Consider the following 17,090-nt stretch of genomic DNA (forward strand, 5'->3'; position numbering starts at 1 on the left):
CAGTACCCAGGAGTAAAGGCCAAAACAGAAATCAAGTCTCCACACTTGTGCAAATAAACCTTCCACTTGGCACTAAAATCCCTAAGCCTATACAGCTAATCAATGGTGCATTCCAATCAGCTTTTCATTCAAGATTTGCCTTGTAGGCTTTGATATTTTTCCTGGTGTGACTTTACATTGGATCCATCCTTGCCAAGAACATCTACTGGTATCAATTGTGTCTGCTGCCACATGGGTGTTGCTGGTAAATAATATGTGCACATTAAGTCCTCTGCTTGGGAAAATCATTGTATCTGAGATGCCTGAAAATCCCCAGTTGTAGAAATAGTGCTACAGCAACCCCTGCTCAGGAGCTTTATCAAAAGAAATGGGCAGACTTGAAATTATTTGTCCCACTATGCAAAACATTAATCTCCGGTCACATATTGCTGTTCTAGGAATATTTGCTGCTGCAAATTCATTTTAATGCCATGAAAGGTAGCATTATTCTGAAACCTGTTTAAGAAAACTCAATTTCTTTGCTGGAATTCATAGTGCATCATCAGGGTGATCAAAAGTTAGAGGTGGCTTTTTGATGACATTGCAAGTGCATCAGGTAGATGTCAGAGGTTGCACAAAGATGTTGCACGAAGCGTTGTTACAAATTAAGTGATTCTTTAACTTTGGAGACTGTTGGTCACATCAAGGGCACTAAGCCCAGTTACACCAATCAGTGCTAATAACTACATCCTCAGCTGACAAAGTTTTCAATGAACATTAGGATAGCAGCACCTAGCAAGCACTCAGGGACAGATCCTTGCTGTGCAAAGCACTTGGCAGAGCACATTTATAACCTAAATAACCTGTGGGCTAAACAGGCAAGGCAAGGTGATGGCAAACATATAACTAAATTAGGAAGACAATAAATGCATTTCCAGGAATGGGAATAAAAGGTCCTGAACTTCTAGGTAAACCCTGGAATTCAACCGGATCTCCATTTCCTAACTGCATTCCCCATAAAACCTTATAGTGTCAGTAAAAAATAAGGAAGTAATAACATTTGTACTGCACCTTACATTTCAAATTTTGAAAATGACCATTTAGAATCCTAAAATTGTAATGTCTCAAAAGTAGAGGTTGTTTCCTGTCATTACTATCTATTTCAGAATCAAAATTTGTACATTAATTAAAGATTCTTTTTGTCAATTCATACGTATCAAATTATATTTGGTCTGGGATGGGGCACAGATATATAGAAAATCAACAAAAAACACACAAAAATTTGCTATAGCATTTTGAGACATTTTTTTTTGTGTTCATTAAAAATGCTTCTGTGCAAGATCCACTAGGTGAATGCAAAGTGAGCTGCTAGCAACCAACACCACCCAGAGACAATCCCTGTGCCTGGAAATGTCACACAAAAAAAATCTGAGATGCAAATTTAAAAACACCCCACAATTCTGTCTCCATGCTAGATGTCAAAGCAGCAACCTGGAAATCCAGAGCCTGACACATATTAAGTGCCTGTACTCTGCTTTTTGTGCACGTGGATGAACTGTAATCACAGCTACTTGTCTTAAGAAGAGCAAAAAAAAAAAAAAAATCTGCTGCTCTCAGCACTGAAGCTCATTGAATTTCCTCTCACATACATGCATCCACATGCCCCAACCTGACAAAGCAGAATTTACACTGTGTTAAAAGAAAGGATAAGGACAATTGAACTGATCTCAGTGTTTAAATATGCTGTAACATTTTGATGTCTGTAATCCTTGTAAAACAAAGCTGGGAAAAAAAAAAAATTAAGATCACTGAATTCAGCTATATACACTGGGCTAAAAAAAGGCTCAGCTGGTATTTCCTGAACGCAAGGTCACTGGCACTGTGGCTTTGGAGGAGGAAAAAAACTTGCAGGAGTGGGAAGGAAGCATCATTTAGTTGCCAGACAAGAACATATATGAAACCCTCTCAAGTGGTAAAAAACCATTTAAACTAATAATATCTATCCAGTTCATAAATATGTAACCCCGGATCCTTCTGTCTTAATTTTCTTCCCATTTTTTTGATGTTGCATTTTTAGCTTTCCTGTCTGTAGTCAGGTCCCAATACTGCAGTGAAATATATTGCAAAGTACATATTTATCTCTGTGCTTCCCATAAACTGAGCACAGGTATTTTACCACATCTCTTTCAGTTTAGAGGGTTTACCCATTTCCTTTCATGAGACAGAGAGGTTACTGAGGGCACAGATCGCCCAACAATATTCTGAACGCAGTTGGACACAATGGTAAATCAATTTATTGTTTCCATAAGCAAGAGTCACTTGCCTCACCTCCAAAAGTCAAGTCAGCTGTAGCATCCAACAGCTTGGGCTAATTGGCTACATAAGGAAACAGTGCAATATCAGCTGGATAATTAAAACAGATTTAAAACAATCTCTTCTGCATCAATCCAGTTCTAGAAGACTGTAATTTGTACCACAAGAATGACAGCCAACAGCTACTGGAGCCTCTTCAGTAGGAAGGCCAAAGGAAATCCAGGTCATTCGTACCATGTTAGACCAATTATAATTTGGGTAATTGCTGTTCTGCTCTTCTTCTCTTGATAGGAATTTTATCTGCTCCTTCCAGTTCACACAGAGGAAAAAAGAAAACAACACAAATCCTCCAAGTGAAGAGTTGTCAGCAAGTTCTTCGAGTTTGTTACTTAACATATACTGTAATACTGACAAAAAATAACTTCCCCTTTCCTGTCATTATCAAAAGGCACTAAGACATTTTTACCACGTCTTCTATCGAGTCAAAAAAGCCTGTATAGAAGAAATGGCCTTACAGAAGGATAATCCCAACACACAGGACTTTGCAGCCAAAGATTTAAAGAGCCAGAGGAGGGGCTGTGTAGCACATCACAGGAGAGAATCTAAAAGGGAATCAAGCATGGATCTCTCCCTCCCTGTGAAGTCTGTCGACAAGGCTGTCCCTTCTGGACAGTCCAGTATTATCTCTACACACTCATCTTCATTTTGCACAGGCAAATTGACACGGACAAGCACCAGGGTGCTCAGTGTGCTGGGCACAAGGCATCATCATCATCCAAGTCAAACACCCTGGCACTGCCCTGCAGCTGGAATCAGGGAGTCAGCACAGAGCTGTGGCAGCGAGCCCAGGAACAACGGGAAGCTCTCTGTCCAGCAAGCATGGTGTGCATGGATGCTTTGCACTGCTCACCACACAGAGCATGGGGCACAGCTCATGAAGCACAGAGAACAGAAATTTTCAGCACTCTTGAAGTTGCTGAACAGAAATGAAAGACTAAATGGCAAATACAGAATTCTGAAGGGCACCTCAGCTGGGCTCCCCTGGGCAGAGGAGGATGAGCGGTCACTGCACCTCTGACCAGAGCTTTTCCAACACACCCAAAGCCTTTTTTCCCCCCAGCCTTTGGTGCAAGGGCCTGTTGGAGCCTGGCAGCTGATAGCCCTGGGGCTGTGCTCTCCACCCTGAAGGTGTTAGGCTGGTGCTTTGTGAATGTGCCCAGCCCTCAGCTGTTACTTTATCTTACCTTCATCAGTGAAGGGACCCATTCGGGGTGTGGTGGTCTTCTCTGCAGCTTTTGTAGTACAGTTTTAAAAGTCTTTCATGCCAATGTTTAAGTCATAAACTACAATATTTCAGTCTCTGACAGACCCCTGAGGAGACCCAGTGGTGGACCTGAACACTGATTGTAGAGTCCATGCCTTCATTGTGGCCTGAGGCAGAGAAGCTACATGTGGGAGCCTTGGTCCAAATCTTCAGGAGGGACATCTGCTCTCCCTATAGAAATGGATCCCTCAGTTACTGAGCTTCAGCAGCCCTACAGCAGCACCTGTGCCTCAGCTGCTGGCTCCTGGGCTGGGGGACAGGGAAGGCATCAGCAACTCCAGGCACACCTGGGGTTGGAGGGGTGGAGTGTGGGGTGGGAGCATGGCAACGATTCCAAGAATTGTTTGCTCCAGCTCACTAAAAGGGCTCTCCACATCCCTGCTCTCAACGCCGCAGGAGATGGCCCTGCCGTGAGAGCGATGTTGGGCAGCCAGGCCTCTGCCTTTCAGGACTGCCTCTCCGCTGTTTCTCCCTCTCACCAGGGTCTTTCAAAAGAGCAATTAATGCCACAGGACCCGGGACCCGATGAAATCGACGGCTGCTAAGGTGGTTGTGTTTCTTGTCTCCATCAGCCCACAAATAAAGACACGCTTACAAACTTCCGAGGGAGCATCTCCTTACGTGAAGCCAGCTTGTGTCATGGAGTGTCCCAAGGAGTTGGCTAGCAAGCCAAGCATTTTGTTCTCCTGGAGAGCATGGTGGCAAGGATTTATGTATTATTAAAAAGGCTACATACGTTCTTTGTAGCACTGCTGGCTCGATTGATATCTCGGTTTCTGCTCCCTGCCTCCAAATTTTGGTACTTCTCTCGAAGTTCTGCAATGACAGTTACGCCTCTGCAGGACACAGCTCAAACATAACACTAAAGAATTTCTGACACCTTCATTTTCAAGATGCTCCTACAGCACATTATCCTAGTGAAGGGGCAATCCGTACATCTCTAACCAGAACTGCAGAGATATCAGTTATTTCACACACTCATGTGTCTGTTTAATGGCCTTAGAAGCTGGCACACAGCTCTTCTGTTACCACACCTCGGAGGTTCACATTTAGTCAAAAGCACCATCGAAACCAGTGTGCCAGGAGCTAACTGAATAATGAAAGTAATTTTCTCCATTTCTGTGACAGAAAAGCCCTCTATTTGGACAGCATTATTTGCAGCCAATTATTCTGCTACTTCCAGCAGCGCTCCAGGGAGCTGTATTATTCCTCCACAGAGTTCAGGAGCTGTTCATTAGGTTAATCTCTTTCAGTCTCCCAGTTCCTTTTGCTTGCGTAATGTTCCTGCAGTGACATACGACAGGAGCTTTAGGTGATATCTGTTGCTGTGTGTTACCTCCTCATAGGACTTTGGAACCTGTCCCAACCAGGGAAAGAACAGCTTTTGGTTCTTCGATCAGGACGCGAAGCGCCACAGTTTATCGTAACAGTGGAAGGGTGAAGAGGAATAACTGGCACACTCAAAATGCTACTTTGAAAAGTTCAAAGTCCATCACTTCATAAATATATTTTGGCAAGAACCTGCACTATTCTCTTTGACGTGTATTTCTCCTTTGTAATGGCTCTGTGGTTTGTCTCTAAGGTTTCCATATCCCTGATGTGCTCGCACTGGGATTACTTGTAGGAGGATCACAAATGTAGGCAGTCTCATATCTGTGCAGCATATAAAGTCAAGGAACACTGCGCTTGGCTGGCAAGACCATCACATACGATTTTACAATTTTCAATCACATCTGCCTACACCTTTTAACATGAAGAAGAGACAAAATTCCACCCTGTCACTGTTGCAATAGGGAACTGAACTCTGACTTCAGATATTTTCATCCTGCTTGAGCAGGGAGGTTGTACCAGATGACCCCACTAGTGGGTCCTTTTTAACCTTAGTTGCCCTGTGATTTTCAGGGTCTTCAGAGCAAGCCTGCTGAGTTTATAATGTTTTATTTAATTAAAAAAAAAAAAAAAAAAAAAAAAAAAAAAAAAAAAGAAGGGCCCTGCTGGAAGTGCATCTCGAACCCTGAAAGAAAAAATGTGTTTATTCCTTATTTACTCATTACCCCCGAAGTAGAGCTGCAGCACAGCAGACAAAGCACTTCTGTGAGCAACACATTTGTTACCTGTGACCAATTTAATTCAGCAAGCTCTAAACCACAGGTCAGCCTGTTCCATTACAGCAACATCAGGACAGCTTATGTTAACTGAAGCCAACTGAGAGCCCCTTCATCCTATAGAGGACAAACATAAACCTTTTACTTCAGCTCAGCAGAACTCACAGCTCATCCTAACAAGAGGTAACAAATCCCAGTCGGTGTGAATGAACCCAACCTCTTTAAATGCTCATTGAACACTAGCACAGCTGGTAATCACAGTTTTGGGGGAGAGGCTAGGCTGGATTTCTCTTTTCTGTCCTTCTCCAGGTCAGTCCTAGTGAAGTGGCCTTGGACTCTGTCTTCTGAAGAGCCTTAAGTGCTGCTAAAGAAAGCCTTTATCAGAATATCAAAGATTCTCAGGACATCTTTCTCATGCTGCTGCTAGAGCTATGACTTTGAAGACCTCACTCTAAGAACCTGAAATGTAAAAGCCACATGGACGTGCTGGGCTGCAATGCCCCAGTACCCCAGGACAGGCAGCTCCCCTAACAGTGCATGTGAGAAGCTGAAGTGAACTCATGCCAGGCTGCTTGTCTTGGACAGGTGAAAACACTGAAGACAAGGCTTTTTCCTTCTTGAGGCTTTCTGAGGTGGCTGTTAGGAGAACTTCTCTTATGCAGTCCTGAACCCAGTCTCTCAACAACCTTCTAAAACAAACAGAGGAGGATTTTCATTCACTATCTCCCTGTGTGCAAGGTGGGAAAAGTTAGCTAATTGCCAGCATACCAGAAGATTCAAGGTCTTCCATCAGAACAGAAGGCACCAACCATGCAAAAGCTCCAGTGGGAAGGGTCCTAGCAGTCCTCTTCTCTCCTCCATAGAAATTGTGCTTAAACATTCCCCAGTAATTAAGTATGCTTGTGACTCTTAAAACACTTAAAATTCCTTGAGAGAAGAAGGTGTGCAGAGGCCTAGATCCACTGTATTTTTTATGTTTGGGGTTACATTTTTTATGTAGGGGTTTGAACATTATTTTCTCCTCCCATGCACTGCGTCCTTAGAACAAGGCTGTGGATTCTCTTTTTCCCCAAATAAAATAGTAATTTAGGAAAGAGAGCAGTGTTTGTCAGAAAGAACGAGGGTGGAGACTGAGGGTGCCAGTATGGTGGCCTGCACCACTTTAGGATGCTTTTGGAAATCATCCCACCCGTCATACACTGGATCCAATTTCAGCAAGAGTTCCACTCTCTCCTGTGGTTTCCACAGGCAAGTGTTCCTTGAGACTGAGGGCTCATCCTGCCCTCCAGCAAGGAGAGGGTGGGCAAAGACCCACTGGCAGAAAATGGATAAGCCTCAGACTGAGCAAGTTGCCAACACACTCTTGAATGTGCCGTGGATGGATGATCTGATAATCTGTGACTTAAATTTAGCATTTTTAAATGCTTACCTGTAGGGCAGGCTGCACAGCTGAACCTACCAAACACAGAGAAGCAAAACAGGCACCAAAACCCCCTGACTCATTTCTGGGGGAGGTCCTCACAGGGTTTCTGAGCTTCTCAGATCTCTGCATTACAGGGAGCCTGCATCTCTCCAGCAGCTGAAATTTTGAGCAGGGAAGCAGGGTGGTAGCAAAAGGCCGAACTAACACACAGTGAGACAAAAGGGAACTGAGGGTCAGAAGCACAGCTTTGAGTCTAGAAACATAATCAAAGCCTGGGGAAGAGTGTGGCAAATGCTGGGGTCAGCAGTGCAAGTACAGAGCAAAGCTGGACAGTCTCTGAGCAAAGCACCAGGCACTGCCCAGACCAAAGACCAGTGTCTGCTGAGCAGCCCAGGAGATACCAGCTGACTCCTTCCACCAAAGCACAGACACAAAATGCAGTGGCCTTCCCTGATCAAAACCGTATTGCACAGCAGGATTTCTACCTCACCTTAGTATCACATGCATCAATCCTTGGCAAAACTGTTGATCCAGCTCTTGCACCACCACCATGTTATTGTGAGGGAGAATCAAAGAGCTGGGTGTGCTCAGGGTAAGAGGAGCTGCAAGGTTCACACTGCCCAAAAACACAGCGGACAACAGATGAAGTATGATATTTCTATAAAAATATAAATATATAATGAGGATTTCTCCTGAGAGGCCATATTTTCTTTTATTTAGGAAACAAGTAAGTTGAATTAAGATGGAATCTTTCCATACAAGAGATGCTTCAGGAGTTCACAGTAGAGACTTCTCAGAAATTACACATTCAGAGCAAACTAATACAGCCTTGAAGCCCGATTTTGAGACAACTGTCCCAGACACAAGGTACTGGCTGAGGAAACTGAAACAGAAAATGAGGCACCAGGCATTGTGTGACATCAGGAAGCATATTTCTGTTTATTTGCCTTTCTTCAAGAACTCTAACTCACCATTAGGCAAAGTAGTGCATACAGGATGTACAAGAAAAAGATTAAAAGAAACTTCTTTATTATTGTATTCTGTGGCATGAAAGCCCACAGCCTTCTGTATTTGTTTGTCTTATAAAGGATGTGTTTCTACTCTGGCTGAGGTGTTACAGTTCAGAGAACAACCCATCATCTGCAGGAAATCTCTTCAGAAAATTAGTAGTGAGCACAGCTATTTGCTGAGCTGTTTTCCTGAACAAACAGTGCCAGCTGCACTAATAGTATTTTATCAGACACTTGTGAGTTTGTGAACCCTTAAGTTTATAAAGCAACAGGAAATCCATCTGCAGGGTGACAGGGATGGGGAAAACTGGTTGGAGCTGCTTCCCCCTCAGCAGATTCTGCTAAACACTTGTGTTTGCTCAGTACAGCTACGATGCCCTGGCAAAGGCTCTGCCCAGGCACAGACAGCCCATAGTCCGACTCACTGCCTTAGTAACTGCCATATATAACATTAAATCCCCCAGTTTGTCTCCTAATATCCTTCACACGATGCTCTGTCTGTTCACATCCACATTGTACGCTGACGAATTGGAACAGCCTCGGCCAAAATCAATGAAAATGCCTTCAGAATCAGAGTCGATCGACTCCAAAATCTGATCCACTATGTTCTCAGGGCTGGAAGAGGGAACTGGGAGTAAGGAAGTGTCTCTGTCTAGCTCAAAAGACCTGTGTGGGTCGCCAATGGAGTGGAAGAGTCCTTTCTGTTGCTCAGCTGCGCTGAGTTTGCTGGAGCACTGCACTGACCCAGCGCTGGGCCTCTCCTGGTCTCCTGGCAGTGAGTTCTTCATAGTTGTCATGGAGCTCTTGGAACCGTTGTCCATGATGGTGGTGAGGTTGGAGTACCCCTGGAGCTCCAAGCAGGAGGTCATTTCCGAGACCGAGTGCCTGCGGATGCCGGTTCCGTTGGCGGCCATGCTCTCGGTTTCGTACTCGGCCACCGGCGTCAGCAGTGGATTGTTGTAGCTCTTGGATCGCACCACGGGGTTCTTGGCAAGGATGTCACCCGACTTGGAGCGCCTGAAGAACCGCTTCTCTGCAAACAAAGATCCAGAGTAATATCTGCAAAGTCTCCTACTAGGGTACTAATAATTACGAGTGTGCAAAAGAAATGTGAAGTCCTGAATATTTGTAAGCTTTTCTGGAATGAAACTTTTCTAGAAGAAGACATTTTGCTGGTTTTGTAGATTCACAGGGCTTCAGATTTCCTAGATTTCTTTAGCATTCTGAAGACCCCAAATCTATCTTTACAAATAATAACTGAGATTCCCTTATATTCACACAACTTCAGCAGCTGAAGTAAAGCAGTAAATACAGTGGGAGAGGTGATATACAGTTGTAAATTCTTCCTTTAGACAAGAACAGAAAGTGTAATTCTGTTCTTTTTCAGGCTATAAAAGCAATGACTCATTTCTACTAGCTGAAATTTAACTTTTCTGCCCATCCTGGGAAAAGAAAGTCTCTTCAAATTTGGAGGGTGAGGATTAAGACGGGCATTTTTTCTACTAATTCTGGAAAAACTTTCAAAGTATTGCTCAGAGACCACACCCGGTAGAGCACCAAGAGTGTTTGAAAATGTTAACTAGAGGGCAGTGCCCATAGAAACCTCTTTTGGGGGGAGCAAATCTGCATTCAGTCCAGCAGTGATTGCCTGAATGCTGTTAACCAAGTGGGATTTTCCCAAAAAATAAGCAGCAGATGGCAGCAGGCGAGCACAGAGCTCGCTCTCTGGCAGTGGTTTAGCGCTGGAGCATCCTGGCAGTGTGAATAAAATGACCATCATGAGCAAAACGATCACCACTCAAACTCTGTGCAGGTCTCAGTTCTCAGATTCATCCATTCTATTAGCAGAAAAAGTGGTGTGAATAACAGGTCTCACTTTTGAAGCTTTCTTTTTGCTACTCTCACGTTGCCATCCCATGAAAGAGACACAACTGGAGCAGGGGATCAAATTATCCTCTGGAAGTCAACCACAGCCACTGCAAATAAACCATCTGCTTTAAATCAGGATGCTGGTATATGTTCCCTGCAAACTCTGCAATTTCCTTTACTAATTCCAATTTCTTAAAATTATGCTATTGTGAAATTAGGTGCTTACCTGGAAACAAAATACGCTGTACTACTAAAAAAGCCAATTTCTGTTTTTGAGATTGTATTTTGCAGTTGTGTCTGCCCCAGCAGTGAAATCATCTGACCCTAGTTAATTTCTGGACTTTTCCTTTGTTAGGAGTTTGAGCTGGCTAACAGAAAACGTTTCTGGGGCTATGAACTCTGGTCACAACATGCAACATAGCAGAATAGTTGAAGAGAGTTAGATGCATTAGTTTAAAAGAAGCAGCCACTTACACACTGAGATCCCTTGGATCCAGGTTCAGTGATGACAGTTAGACCCATTTCAGGAGTACTGCTACATCTACAATCCAGACTACAGCAAGAGGAAGTACTCGGCCCACCAAAACTTTCCTATCTTCTGCTGTCATGTAATAAGACATTTATCTACTAACAATTTGTTTCACTGGTGCTTTATTCTCTTTGGGTGCATTTCTTCTACCTTGACATATAAAAGCTTGTATTTAGAAAACGTCAATTTGGGGCTCCATTTAAACTAGAAAGGCTTGTGGCCTTTTAATGGCAAGCAATGAACACGAAGTAGTAATCTTGAACCATTTTCCACAAATAACCAGCCTCTATTTATTCATGTAAAACTCATTTGTTTCTTAAACGACTGCTGCAACACAACCATTTTGCCATTCAGCTTCAATGGAAAATCAACCACTTTATTGACCATTTCTGACAAGCAAACAGATTGAATTGACTACAGAGAAAACGCACAATTGAACTTATTTTCCCTTCTGTCTGCTCTGTTCGATCAGGCCATCCCAGTATTTACAACAAAATACGCAGGCACTACCACATTTCCTTTTTCAGTTACACAGGTAGTGTCCCCCTTGTATTTTCAACAGATTGCATTGCTGCGTAGGATGTTCCACCTTCATCCTGGCTAACTCTTGCCTTCACAGGTATCACTGTGGGCTTCAGAGCTCCAAGAACCAGAAATTAAGCTGAAAGGGAACTCAAGCTGCCACCAAGCCAGCCCACATTCCCCCTTGCTCCTAAGGGATGCTGATGTATGCGATGGGTAAAAAATGTCTCAGCAGTGGAGATTCAATAACCCCCAGAGGCAATTCATGTGAAATTAGAGATTTTTCCTTCCATGTAATATTAATTCCCCCTGCTATGTGAGGCCCACCCTGTATTTATCTCAACTGGGATGGAGAACAGCTTATTACCTTCTGCTCTGCAGAAAGCTTTTACATGCTTGAAGGCTTATGTGTTAGTCTTTTCTAAGACAAAGTCCTACTCTCCTCCCTGATTTTAACAGCCTTGTAGGATCCTTGTGTACTAACGAACACTAATGAAAATGAACTACTGAGTACTCTAGAAGTGGCTTCTTGCTTCTTCCTCTCACTGTCCGTAAAGCTTCCTGTGTTAAAGCTCTCTTGTTAAAAGGTAGAATGGAAATGCTAAACACACTCTAGATAAATTTTACTGATTTTTATTACTGAGCACTCTTATGATGATCTGTCTTCATCTTTTGCCACTCCAAGTTTCACTGTGACTGCACCTTGCAAAGAGCACAGTCTTAGAAAAGAAGCCTGATGTACTTATGTAAGCACTGGCAGTCACCTCTTGTGCAGGCCCTGGCCCTGCATGGAGGAAGGTTTTGGGAAGTCCTCTGTGCTGTGCCAAACAGAGTCTGTGTTGTTCTTACCCAAGATACAGGCAGAGTGCGTGAAGGGTCCGTCACTGGAATACAGGCCGTATGTGCCCAAGTAAGGAGAAACAACTTTCTGGATCAGGGATTCCAGCTTCAGATAATCTTCAGTCACACCTTTCGACTCATGAACCCCCTGAAAAAGAGGAAATATCCAAGATGAGCCCTCCAATCACCAGCTCTCCTGGCTCACCAGGGCAACCAGAGAAGCGCAAGCATTTTCACTGAGTGGAAGCAAAGGTGCCCTGCAACGTGATCCTGGTTTGCTGGTACAGCTGATTCCTCTTCTGTAAAGCCAAGAGATTGTGAATCAGACCAGAGCTGCTTCCAGGCCATTTAAATCCAGGAAAGTACATCCTGCTCAGGGAAGGATAGAGGACATGATCTGTGAAGAGGAACTAAAAACATCCCTGGATTTTTGCTATTTGCAGTGTTACAGTGACTTCCTGAGTGATAGCATCTGGTACCACAGGGTGTCACTGCCATCTCAGCAATAGCGACAGCATGAAGAGAACAGTGAAACTGAGACCCTCAGACATGTTTCTTCCAGGATATTTTCAACAACCAGTATTTACAGTAAAGTTTGTTCTCTTTCCTCATCCCTCCCCCGGCACCTATCACTTTCCAGGCAAAAGTCACATTATAATTAGCACAGTAAGAGTCACCCACAGGCAAAATGTTTAGCCTTTAGCTGTTAACTCTGCACTTCCACCCACAAGCAGACTTGTCAGGCTGCAGAGGTGACAGAAAAACCTTGCAGAGTTGTTACTCCCTTCAGCTTACAGCTGCAGAGCGCGTGCTCCTGCGTTGTCGGAGCAGAGCCCTGTACACTCATGAGTAGGATACCTCTTGCAATACAGAGCAAATTCACATTTTCCACACATCGTGTCGCAGAATTAAGATCCTAAATGCCATACTCAGCAAGAACTCTGCCAGAACTTAGGAGATTTCATGATGTGTTCCAGAGTTATAAAAAGAAACTCATTGGGATGAAAGCCTCCAGAGAGCAATATAAAGATCAGACGAGTAGAATTGCAACACTTCCTTCAGCATGTGAAAGGATCCTGGTGGTTCAGGATGTGTGCACAGCTCAGTACAGCTCACCACTCTCAGGGTGACTCTCGGATGTGTTTCTGAATGGCTGACTCCACCCCTCGGCTGCTGCACTGCCTCAGGGCTGCCTTTTGTCACTTCATGAAAGTTTATGAATGGAAAACGAACAATGGCCAACAGACAATCCAAATTTGGGCAGAATTTGAATTTGGGCAGAATTCAAATTTGGACAGAATTTGAATTCAGACAGAGTTTAAATTTGGGCAGAATCTGAATTCCAGTTCAGCAGTTTTTAAATAACAAGTAACAATCTTTGGTAATGCGCTATGTTCTGAAAAACTTTGGGCCAGCCACAAATATAAATTTGAACACAAAGACATATCCAATGGATCCGAAAGCTTGCGAGCATCAAAGGAAGAGCAGCATGAGCCCACAGCTATATCATCAGGAAAAAAGAACATTGGAATAATTCAGAAGATTTAATGAAGGTGCATGTATTATTTCCGAGTCATTACTGGCCTCCTGAGATCTGTGCCAGGGTTTCTTGCTGGGTTTAGCCAAGCCCTCAGAAAGGCAACATGCCTGCTACCTTACTACATATTCACAATCCCATCCTGATCACATCAAGCAAAGGCCAGGGCTTAGGACATCCCAGTCCAGGCTCCCACACTAAATACCTCTGGAACTGGTTTCCTAAAAATGACATACACGAGTGGCAGAAGCCAGTGATATTTAGCATTGCTCATGCCCAGGCTTTGCTGAAGAGCTTTATTTACTTTTCTACCATTTTAGTATTTTTTATACTTGTGAAAAGTAGCTAAACATCAGCCACGGAGAAAGAACCTTGTCACATTCCACTGTGAGGAACCACGAGGAGTTCTTTTAAAACTAGATGGTCTAGAATGAAATTAGGTCAGCCAAGACAACCTTGTATCTGAGAAGCGTTTATCGGAAACCAAAAACAACAAGAAAATAAAGATGTTGCCTTACTAAAGAGGGCTAGAAAAGACAGAGGAGGAGGAAGGAAAATGGAAAAGGAATGGGGGGAGAGAAGGAGGGAGAGGGGAGGCAGAGAAGGCAGGCGGGCATCCCCCAGCAGCACGGGGAGCGCTGCCGAGGCGAGGGCAGCAGGGATGCGCTCGCTGCCCGCTGGGCCCTGCGCAGCTCCACGGGCTCGGCTCTGGCCACAGCGCAGGGAGCCCGGGCAGGAGGGGCAGAGCAAGCTTTGGCCTGGAAGAAGCTTGTTTGGATGTAGATGGCAGGCCCAAGGGTGCATTTAAACTCCTGTCTCCCCACCAGAGGTTTCTAACCCATCCCCTGTGCCACATGTGCAATGACCTGTTTGTGTAACACCAAATTCAGTAGAAAGGCACTTCTGGTAGAAGAAGGAATGGAGGAAAGTATAGCTATTATAAATGTTTCCTGTGTCTGTATGTAAAGATAGGCAAGTATGTGCAGACATCTGTACACCTACCTTTATCAGTGTCTATATGAAGTCCTTTTTAGACCCTTCCCCAAATTTGTAAGTGATTTGTGCTTATAAAGGCAAACAAAATGAGCTTTAGAGTTAACCAACTTGGATGGTTGTGTCAAAACAGTTTCTGAAAAAATTATGACAGGATTTAAAAGTCACCAATAAAATAGCAATAATAAAGTATTTTCTTGTTATTTTAGCAGCTTATGCTTCTTCTTGTCCTTACTGCTCAATGCCTTACTAGTTCGGTATGTCACTATGAAGCACTAAAGCAAAACTCATAAAGCTGAGTGTTTAGCTTACAGTAATCTCTATCACAATTTGGAGAAAAAAGAAAACTTGGAGCATTATCAGTAAAACAGAGATTCTGCCAGTATCTTTAATGTAATATTTGCTCTGCAGACCTGCAAAAACTTGCTTTAAAAGATAACTGTGACCTTTCATGAACCCTATCTCATTTTAGGGGGAGAGTTTTGTGCTCCTCTGTGAGTGTGAGATGTATCTATTAAATTCCTTCCAAAGGTCCTGCCTGACCTCTTTAGTTCACAACTGAGGGCCAAAATAGCTCAGTATCAAATATCTGCAAGCACCTTAGTACTTTCGGAAAAGTGGGATCAAATCCTCATGTTGGTCACACTGTTTCAAAACGCAACAAGAGTCACCTCATTATGTCTCCATTCGTGAAAGGATTATAATGTAATATTCTGACACCAGTCTGTCCTGCTCTGAAGGCATGGGGGTGGTGGGGATTTGAGTCCTGAATATGTAACGACTGTTTCAAATGGAAGAAATACATCAAGAACAGAGATGTATTACTGCATGACATACAGTACCCAAGTTCCAAACTTCATTAACCTTAATTAAATGGCTTTGAAACCAAAAAATTTTCCATAGTAGTTCAAATGCACTAAAAGGGCCCTGTGCATGACTGCTTTTGATATGTAAACATGCAAGCACTCCCAGAAGGGCCACCCCTTAAAAGACTACAGGTAGTTTATGTATCTACTTTACGAAGACACTGCCCCATCTGCTGAACCAGCCACGTGCATGGGCCCACTGCCACACTGGAGTGTGGCACTGGAATAAAACTTTTCTTGTATTTAGGAACAAAACACCGTAAGTCAAATCCACAGTCGTTCCAGCAAGTATGAATGCACCAAATTGCTCAGGTTTCCACCCCTGCTAACTCTGTAAATTAACCACAAACTCCTACTGAGGTTTTGAAGGGCACAAGGGCTTCTTGTGAGAGCACAAAGGAAAGAATAAATGAGTTAACAGGCATGCTCAGAAGAACAGGTGGGGGATTTGTACCTAAGCACATAAGGCCACAGCCTCCTTTTTCAATATGTACAATCAGAATCAGAGAATGGTTTGGGCTGGAAGGGACCTTAAAGCTTATCTCATCCCATCCCCTGCAAGGACACCTTCCACTAGATCAGATTGTTCCAAACCCCATCCAACCTGGCCTCGGACAATTCCAGGGATGGGGCAGCCACAGCTTCTTTGGGAAACCTGTGCCAGGGCCCCACCACTTTAACAGGGAAGAATTTCTTCTGTGTACAGGATTTCTTTAACCTTTCAAGTCCTGAAGTGGAGGCCACCTCAGGCAGGCATTTAAGGATGTAAAGAGTGCTTCTCAAAGATAAACTTGGGGAGATGCTCTGACTGTGAGTTGCAAAGGAATCCAGAAATTACTCACTTGCCTTACACCACTTCTCACCTGGTCTTGGCTACTTCCTTTGCTCAGGCTCTGGTAAGAAACCCAGACATGAAGCAATCCCCAAAGACACTGAAAGACATGAAAAACTATTTAGGCTGCTGATAGTTCGGTACATATCATTAGACAGCCTGACTAAATTAGGATACAGAATTTTAGGCTTCCCACACTCTTCTGAGCAGAGGTAGGGTGTGTTATGCTCCTGTCTCCTGGAAACCTGGCACATGGCAAAATGGGAGTTGGGGTTGTGCATCCTTTGCTGCTTATTCCTCTCACTTCTTACCCCAAAAACTGAATGTGAAGCTGCAGATCTCCTTTTTACCTGCATTAGGGAGCAAAGAGGTGGCAAATCCCCACCATTAACAGCCTGCAGAGACAGACCAATAATGAAATACAACTGTATTGGGTTTGCATGGCAAAGCTTTGGTAACAGGGTGGGGGGACAGGGGTGGCTGCTGTGAGAAGCTGCTGGAAGCTTCCTCCATGTCTGGCAGAGCCAATCCTTGGCAGCTCCAAAGATGGATGTGCTTCAGGACAAGGCTGGGACAATTAGAAATGGTGGTGAAGCCTCCATGATAACATATTTCAGAAAAGATGAAAAAAGAAGTTTTTGCACATTTGTAATTTCAGCCAGAGAAGAGCAGAGTGAGAATCTGTGAGAGGAACAACTCTGCAGACACCAAGGTCAATGAGGAGGGAGGGGCAGGAGGTGTTCCAGGCACTCGAGCTGGGATTCCCCTGCAGCCCATGGAGATCCATGGGGATGCAGAGATCCACCTGCAGCCCGTGGAGGAGACCCGTGCCAGAGCAGGGGGATGCCTGGGAGGAGGCTGTGACCCCGTGGGAGGCTGTGGAAGGAGGAGCCCACACTGGAGCAGCCTGTCCCTGGCAGACTGTACCCATGGTGGGGTGACCCACGC

The 17,090-nt window shown here is 44.1% G+C and overlaps 1 protein-coding gene across 4 annotated transcripts in view; it reads right to left on the bottom strand.

The window, feature by feature from the left end:
- Positions 1-7,891: 7,891 nt before the first annotated feature.
- Positions 7,892-17,090, bottom strand: part of PRR5 (proline rich 5) — an 80,676-nt gene continuing 71,477 nt past the window's right edge. For all 4 annotated transcript variants that reach the window (XM_040063074.2, XM_040063071.2, XM_040063073.2 and 1 more), the window contains exons 9-10: positions 11,924-12,062; positions 7,892-9,187 (exon numbers count right to left, since the gene is read on the bottom strand). In XM_040063074.2, coding sequence (XP_039919008.1) covers positions 8,637-9,187; positions 11,924-12,062 — 690 coding nt within the window. In that variant the 3' untranslated portion in view covers positions 7,892-8,636. The remainder of the gene's footprint in view (positions 9,188-11,923; positions 12,063-17,090) is intronic.

The sequence above is a fragment of the Hirundo rustica genome, chromosome 4, assembly GCF_015227805.2.
Source record: "Hirundo rustica isolate bHirRus1 chromosome 4, bHirRus1.pri.v3, whole genome shotgun sequence".
Taxonomy (NCBI): Eukaryota; Metazoa; Chordata; class Aves; order Passeriformes; family Hirundinidae; genus Hirundo; species Hirundo rustica.